This window comes from Coregonus clupeaformis, unplaced genomic scaffold (genome assembly GCF_020615455.1).
Source record: "Coregonus clupeaformis isolate EN_2021a unplaced genomic scaffold, ASM2061545v1 scaf3459, whole genome shotgun sequence".
Classification (NCBI taxonomy): domain Eukaryota; kingdom Metazoa; phylum Chordata; class Actinopteri; order Salmoniformes; family Salmonidae; genus Coregonus; species Coregonus clupeaformis.
In genome coordinates, this window is record NW_025536913.1 from 22,239 (window position 1) to 30,721 (window position 8,483).

General features: G+C 43.0%; 1 protein-coding gene and 1 long non-coding RNA gene across 3 annotated transcripts; both read right to left on the reverse strand.

The window, feature by feature from the left end:
• Window positions 1-499: 499 nt before the first annotated feature.
• On the reverse strand, window positions 500-1,537 carry LOC121562106. 2 transcript variants are annotated; one of them, XR_005999407.2, is made up of 3 exons: window positions 1,065-1,537; window positions 807-899; window positions 500-683 (listed from the first exon to the last, which is right to left on the reverse strand). It is a non-coding gene; the product is annotated as an uncharacterized LOC121562106 (long non-coding RNA). The 2 variants fall into 2 exon arrangements; XR_005999406.2 differs by having other exon boundaries at window positions 500-899.
• Window positions 1,538-2,585: 1,048 nt separating this feature from the next.
• On the reverse strand, window positions 2,586-5,126 carry LOC121562105. The gene is made up of 4 exons (XM_041874478.2): window positions 4,863-5,126; window positions 4,592-4,699; window positions 4,137-4,367; window positions 2,586-3,714 (listed from the first exon to the last, which is right to left on the reverse strand). Exons 1-4 carry the CDS (start codon window positions 4,899-4,901, stop codon window positions 2,587-2,589), a joined length of 1,506 nt encoding a protein of 501 aa, XP_041730412.2. The 5' UTR covers window positions 4,902-5,126; the 3' UTR covers window position 2,586.
• Window positions 5,127-8,483: the final 3,357 nt, after the last annotated feature.

An 8,483-nucleotide genomic window follows, 5' to 3' on the forward strand; every position in this document is an offset into this window, starting at 1 on the left:
GACTTGAGTATTATTCCTGAATATTTTTTTTTCTTATTCATGGTTTGTTTTTTTCCCTACAGGAACATTGAGGTAATCCTTGCAGCGAAAGGGGAGAAAGTGAAGAGGGTAGAAGGAGAGGCGGCCTTCGAGATTGTTGTGGACAAGTCCGGCAAGGATTCAACACAGACTGCTCACGATGCAGATGCAAAGAAACCTTCACCAGAGTCTGATGACTCAGGGAAATCATGACTAACTCTCTGTGTGTGTATGCACATACATGCATTTGTCGATGGACTGATCACAACAAGGACACCATTCTCTATGAGTGAGAAATAGCAATGACTAAATAAATGCAACACTGCTTTTGATATTTCTATCTCTATATTGTTTTCATAACATGTTGATCATTTCTTATCACACTATTTTATACCAACTGAACACTAGTGTCAGAATATTATTTGGGTTTACACCAATCCTACAACTACTACACGGATCACACTCAAACAGAAAAGGCTGATGCTTGCAATTAATTTTTATTGTAAAGTTGTATGATATAAAGCAGGAAAAATGAACATCCAAAAGCCCATTTAGGGCCATGGCAAACTGCCTATAATGGACGCTCTCCCTCTTCCTCCATTGTGCCCTCCAGCAGCTCATTAAAGCAATGCTGTCAATCCACACGGAAGCAGAACATAGTGCTCCTGTAAAACAACAAACAGTCATTGAACGAATGGGATTCACAGTAATACATTTGTCTTATCATTTTAAATCATGAAGCCGAGTTCTGGAGCCCCCATCCTCTTATCACAAGCCCAAGCACTTACCTCATCTGTTCTTCTGTCTTTTCCTCTCCCTCCCTCCCTTTCATCCTCTCCTATTGATGCTTCATCAGATAAAGTGACCTCATATGCCACAATCTGTTTCAGGAAAAAATAAACATCCGAAAGCTCACTTACATGAGGTGAATAATCACATGAGATCAGGAATTGTAGTTTTTGAGTTGAAAGACATTGCATAAATGCACTTCTGTCAACACTAATACAGTTGTCTACAGAGAACAGGCTTTGATCGTAAACACTTACCTAATGTAGTCATCCAAATGTGCTCCTCCTCCAACCCTCCCATCCTTTCCAATTGATGCATCTACAGATCTGTTTCTATGGCTGCTCTTTTCATCTACCTCAGACTGGAAGTCTGCCTCTTCGGAATGCATTAGCTAGGTTCCAGTTGGGATAGCTAATTTGCCCATATGTCCATCTCCTCTCTATTACTCTTATGAAACGGTTTCACCTCTTTTCTCTTGGTCTCTGTTTATCTTGTCTTCTTCTGCCTCTGAGTATTGCCCTCCCCCCTTGCGTTTTCCATAACTTTCTTTTGATCCACTTAGCTCTTCTTTACTGCTAATCTCATTGACCTTTTATCCCATGGTCCGTCCTGATTCTGTCCATCAGAACTTGAATTCTATATCTCCTATTTCCCTCCTGATAAACCACTCTGGTCTCCCTTCCTCCTCTCATGTTTTCTCCTCTTCACCCTCGTGCCTGGCTCTGTATTATCCCCCCCCTTTTGCTCCTTTTCCAGTTTTTTGTTTGTTTTTGCCTTAAATATAAAAATGTTTGTTTATTTACATCTATTAACATACCTAAGAGCATTGACAACATTTCTTTCTTCCTTTGTCTGCTCGCTTTTCTTTCGTCATCTACTCAAAAGTTGTCAACGCCTCGTCCGCCTCATTCTTCTGCTTCTTCCTTGTTCTCCTCTTGGCAGACTGTGCGTGAGCGGTCTCTGGACACTGCTCCCTCTCTTCCGTCCACACAGATGTAAACGCTGTGACCTGGTATGGCACCACCTGTTTTGCTCTCTGTGTCTGCCCTTTTTTTCTCATACATCGCACGCCTCTTTTCTCTTTCAATCTGTGCAATCCGCTCTTCTCTCTCATACAGTTTCTCCATCTCCATCTTGAACCTGGCCTCGTCATCTTTTATTCTTTGAAGCTCTGCTCTCTTCTTATCCTCGTCCCATATCCTTTTCTGCCTTTTCTTCTCCTCCTTCTCTTGTTCCTGCTGTATCTTCAATCTCCTTTTCTTCTCCTCCTTCCTCCTTTTCTCTTCTTTCTCTTGTGCCTTTTGCTGCATCTCCAGCACCTTCATTCTCTCCTTTTCTCTGTTCTTCTCCTCCTCCATCCTCTGTTTCTCAATCTTTTTCAACTCCTCTGCCCTCTTTTTCTCCCTCTTTTTTTCTTTCTCCACCCTCTTTTTCTCTTCTTTTTTGCGGGCCTTCTGTTGTATCTGCTGCTTCTTCATTTCTTTTTTTTCTCTCTTTTTCTCTTGCTCTTGTCTCTTTTTCTCTTGTTCGATCTTTAGTTTCATCTCTGCCTTCTCCCTTTTCATCTGCTCCTCTAACTTCTTTTTTTCCATCTTTTCTGTCATTTTCCTTTCCTCCTCAACCGATTTCTTCTGTCTCTTTTCCCACTTTTTGAGCTCTTCTTCCCTGTCTTTCTCCGCCTTCCTTTCTTTTTCCTTCCCACTTTTCATCTTCAACATCTCTTAATTTTTCTTAGCCTCGTCCTTGAAATATTTAAGCCTCTCTGCGTAGCTCATGGCATTAAAGTTCTTCTTTCCCTAGGCTCGCCATCATAGACATTGCATTTGCGGTTGCATATCTCCCTTCCATTGTACGACTATCAATCTTCTTCCTCTCCCTCTCACCATAAGGATCCCTGTGTAGACATCTCTGTTGTTGTCCACTCATGCTCTCCTCACTTTCACTACTCCCCTCCTCACTTGTACTACTCCCCTCCTCACTTGTGTCCTCACTCATACTCTGAGACACATCCTCCTGAGACAAGCGCAAAGGCATCACAGCCTTCTCAGTGGTGACGCAGAGCGCCTTGATGTAGTCAGCTTCTGAGTTCACCCTGTGAGCAAGTGGGCACAGCTCCTCGTAAATGGAGCTCCACGTGAGTGAATCCTCACAAACGTCGTCAGGCAGGTATAGGTCAGATGACTGCCTCTTGAGCACATTCACAACCTCTGCTAGGTCCTGCTGGGTGGCCCCCTGAGTGTCCTCTTGGACGGCTACTGGCGTGGCATCTGTGGTGGCCTCTGGGCTGGCCGGACGCTCAGGGGCTGTGGCAGGGGTCTTGGATTGTCCTACTGCAGAGGAGCAGGAGGCCTCAGTGTCATCGTTCTTGTCATAGTTGTTTATCCTTTTGTTCAGAATCCCTTCCTTTCTCTTTTGGGCCATCCTCTCTTTCAGCTGCGCTTTATACATATTCTCAATTTCTGCGCCTCTCCGTTGAACTTCCTCAGACAATTCCTCAGACGATGCAACCTCTGACCTCTTGACCTTATCCTTGACCTTTGCCTGGTCAGTCAATGGGGACCTGGGGTGGACATGCGGATGGGTCTGCCTCAGCTGGGCAGGAGGGCCGGGAGCCAGGAGGTAGGATGGGACAGAAAATCTGTGTGAAGCGTGTGGGTGCGACGTCTTGGACGGAGAATGAGGCCGTTTGTCAGGGGAGGTGCAGCTCTGTGTGACCAGAGGGGGAAAGATTGAGTGTTTCTTAGCCGGGTTCTTCTGGGTGGCGGCGGCATGCTGGTCACACTCCGATTGGCTTTTGGTGAGGTACTTGTGGAGATTGTACCAGGGGAGAGCTGGCAGTGTCGGGGAGACGGGACAAAGAATGGAGGAGGTGGAGCGCTGCTTGATCACCCCTTTATCTACCCCAATCTGTATGATGACAGACACATTTTTATTACTTAATAGCTTGATGGTCCATGTTATTACTATCTTAAAACAATTATATGTGTATGGGTAGTACATATTATAGAGAAAACATTTTATTACTGTATATTAGCTTATTAGGAAAATGGGATCGTCCACACTTTTGGATTTATTCTTTTTCAACTCTTCTAGGAATGCAGACCTTCCTGAGAATACTACCAGTGCAGAATGCAGACCTTCCTGAGAATACTACCAGTGCAGAATGCAGACCTTCCTGAGAATACTACCAGTGTGCAGTTTTTTTATTGCTGTCTTATTTCACTATTCAAACTATTTAGATCTAATTTCCGTGTATCAGGATTGGGAACATCTCAAAGCAACTACAGTATATCTACTGAGAAGTCTGATTTAAGAAAACTGCTCGTTACCTCCTCCAACAACTTGTGCAGCCTAAATATTTCTCCATACAGCGCCTTTATCTCCCTCATGTTTCCTCGCTCAGTTCTCCATGTCTCTTTAGCCAATCTCCAATGGGCGAGCTCAAGGTCATGGATATCCTCCCGCATGCCTAGTTCAACCTGGGTCCCCTTCTCATTGTGCCTCTTCTTTTTCCTCTTCTTCGGGGTTGAATCGGTGTTCTCCTTGCCCTGCCTACACACCTTTGGGGCAGTAGGGATATTGAGAATAGAACATGGTATATTTTGTTTTACTCATTGGATTATTATGTGCCTTCCATCGTTTTCCGTTGATATAGAATATCAAGAAGGTATAATGTTGACACTAGATCAAGCCGTAGTTAGTCCGAAGTTTCCACTGATTGGCCATAAATGATTAGTCTGGACCACTTTAGAGATCATAGAGTTAGCCTGCAGATGGGACTTACAGTATGGCTGGGGAGTTGGGAGGAGTTGTGAGGGTGGTTTGTTCTGAGCCTGTGGAGTTCGTTAGTTCCTGTGCAGAAATCGTCCCGTGCAGTCCGATTTGCCCATGGCTAGAAATTAAAATGAGGACACACATGCAGTCAGTAATGAGGTTATCCTTATACAAGCTTGTTATTTTCAATCTTAGAAAAGCTCATAGGCCTATATGTCAAAATGATGATTTTAAAGCACTGGAGTTTCGACTGAGGGTGGTGAGAGAAAAGGGATTCTAACCATTCTTATGATGAGCCTTGGGAAGGAGAACTTTCCCATGGTTCCCTCAATTACTGTAATCCTGAAAAAGATACAATATGGCTTTAAAATATTATTATATTATTTAAATAAACTCAATTAAATTGTGCCACAAAGTAGGACTACTCACACTAAATCCCAAGTGGTCCCAACTACTGACCACCAAGCACTTCAAAATGAACCATCCAAAATATAGCAACGCTTTTCACCCTGAATTGAACTTAAGTGTTGCCGTAATGTGACAGTAACGCTATGGCAAACCATTTAGGCTGTCAACATATCTGAACACAGTCATTTATAACATCATGATTGTGATGTAATGTGATGCCATGGGAGACCACACCCACCCTGACAGACAAATCACCAGAGCCATATTAGGCCTATTTTCAATTACCTTAACCAATTAGCCCACTTCTATGGTTGAAATACAGTATATTTTGTAGTAGTAAGCTCATAAACATAGTAAAAACCACACTGCAACAATGTGTATCACTTCACAGCTACTGTCCATGATACATGAGTGGGTGTCCTCTGATTGTGTCCTAAAATTGCACCCTATTCCCTACATAGTGTACTACTTTTGACCAGGGCCGATAGTGTACTTTATAGGGTGCCATTTGGGATGTACATAGGACCATGTAAACATTACCTTTGTTCATCCACACAATCAGTTTTGCCTTGATATTCAGTAATTTTTGCTAAGTGAAAATTATTGGACAACAAGAAAGTAATGTATTCATAAGAAAAAAATATACACTCCTTATTGTAATATCAATATAGATTCCAGTTGTAAATGGTTTACATTATACAACAAGGTAACTCTTCAGGATGCTTCAGAGAACCAGTAGGCCTAGGCAATAGAACATTACAAAAACTGCATGGTGGCCAATTTAATGTATTATTGCAACATTACAGCATTTTTTTCACACTTATTTCATGAGTTTCAAAATGAGGACCCTTATTTTGACGTTTTTGCAAACATTATTATTCTGAAGGAAGTGCTTGTCCATGTTCTCGCGTTGTTACACGTATGAACGTGAACAGATTATTGTTTTATAAAGCAGCTAGACAGGGGCGATTCAGAGTGTTGTTCAACAGTTGAGGGAAACTGATATGCTGATTGTGAAGAAGGTGAATTTTATGGTGTTTATCGCGCATGTGATTAATTGTACTGCACAAACGAACAAAAAGTCCAAGAAACTGGACATAATAGTATCAGCGGCTGAAAGGTTTTTGGGTTTCCATGACTTCACTGCCCAAACGGTGTAAAGAATACTGTCCGAAGATGGTATTTTTTTCTCAGGCCCCAGAACCTGCAGGGATGGGCGTTGGCAGTTGAATCTGAATAAAGGAGCGCATTGATTTTTGTTTTGTATTATTTTGTTAATTATTTGGGCTGATATACAGCCAAAACAGTAGGTGGCGGCATGCACCAATAGCATTTGTTTGCGGACCGCCATAATATCAAAGAAGAGGACCCCGTACAGAGGTGGCGGCAATACACAAATAGGTGTAGTCTTCCATAAATCTTTATAGAAGAAGAAGAAGAAGGCAGCAAGCAATTTATGCTTGATCCGAAAATGTGGTCGGAGGCGCCGTAATGGTGGTGGCCAGATTGAGCTCTGTACGGCATCGCCGTGTTGTAACAATGCGGAAGGCTCCGTATAGCTCCGCATTTTTTTATTTTATTTATTTTATTTCACCTTTATTTAACCAGGTAAGCCAGTTGAGAACAAGTTCTCATTTACAACTGCGACCTGGCCAAGATAAAGCAAAGCAGTGCAATAAAAACAACACAGAGTTACATATGGGGTAAAAAAACATAGTCAAAAATACTACAGAAAATATATATACAGTGTGTGCAAATGTAGCAAGTTATGGAGGTAAGGCAATAAATAGGCTATAGTGCAAAATAATTACAATAGTATTAACACTGGAATGCTAGATGTGCAAGAGATTATGTGCAAATAGAGATACTGGGGTGCAAAAGAGCAAAATAAATAACAATATAGGGATGAGGTAGTTGGATGGGCTAATTTCAGATGGGCTGTGTACAGGTGCAGTGATCGGTAAGGTGCTCTGACAACTGATGCTTAAAGTTAGTGAGGGAGATAAGAGTCTCCAGCTTCAGAGATTTTTGCAATTCGTTCCAGTCATTGGCAGCAGAGAACTGGAAGGAATGGCGGCCAAAGGAGGTGTTGGCTTTGGGAATGACCAGTGAGATACAGTGAGGGAAAAAAGTATTTGATCCCCTGCTGATTTTGTATGTTTGCCCACTGACAAAGAAATGATCAGTCTAATTTTAATGGTAGGTTTATTTGAACAGTGAGAGACAGAATAACAACAACAAAATACAGAAATACGCATGTCAAAAATGTTATAAATTGATTTGCATTTTAATGAGGGAAGTAAGTATTTGACCCCTCTGCAAAACATGACTTAGTACTTGGTGGCAAAACCCTTGTTGGCAATCACAGAGGTCAGACGTTTCTTGTAGTTGGCCACCAGGTTTGTACACATCTCAGGAGGGATTTTGTCACACTCCTCTTTGCAGATCTTCTTCAAGTCATTAAGGTTTCGAGGCTGACGTTTGGCAACTCGAACCTTCAGCTCCCTCCACAGATTTTCTATGGGATTAAGGTCTGGAGACTGGCTAGGCCACTCCAGGACCTTAATGTGCTTCTTCTAGAGCCACTCCTTTGTTGCCTTGGCCGTGTGTTTTGGGTCATTGTCATGCTGGAATACCCATCCACGACCCATTTTCAATGCCCTGGCTGAGGGAAGGAGGTTCTCACCCAAGATTTGACAGTACATGGCCCCGTCCATCGTCCCTTTGATGCGGTGAATTTGTCCTGTCCCCTTAGCAGAAAAACACCCCCAAAGCATAATGTTTCCACCTCCATGTTTGACGGTGGGGATGGTGTTCTTGGGGTCATAGGCAGCATTCCTCCTCCTCCAAACACGGCGAGTTGAGTTGATGCCAAAGAGCTCCATTTTGGTCTCATCTGACCACAACACTTTCACCCAGTTCTCCTCTGAATCATTCAGATGTTCATTGGCAAACTTCAGACGGCCCTGTATATGTGCTTTCTTGAGCAGGGGGGACCTTGCGGGCGCTGCAGGATTTCAGTCCTTCACGGCGTAGTGTGTTACCAAATGTTTTCTTGGTGACTATGGTCCCAGCTGCCTTGAGATCATTGACAAGATCCTCCCGTGTAGTTCTGGGCTGATTCCTCACCGTTCTCATGATCATTATAACTCCACGAGGTGAAATCTTGCATGGAGCCCCAGGCCGAGGGAGATTGACAGTTATTTTGTGTTTCTTCCATTTGCGAATAATCTCACCAACTGTTGACACCTTCTCACCAAGCTGCTTGCCGATGGTCTTGTAGCCCATTCCAGCCTTGTGTAGGTCTACTATATTGTCCCTGACATCCTTGGGGAGCTCTCTGGTCTTGGCCATGGTGGAGAGTTTGAAATCTGATTGATTGATTGCTTCTGTGGACAGGTGTCTTTTATACAGGTAACAAGCTGAGATTAGGAGCACTCCCTTTAAGAGTGTGCTCCTAATCTCAGCTCGTTACCTGTATAAAAGACACCTGG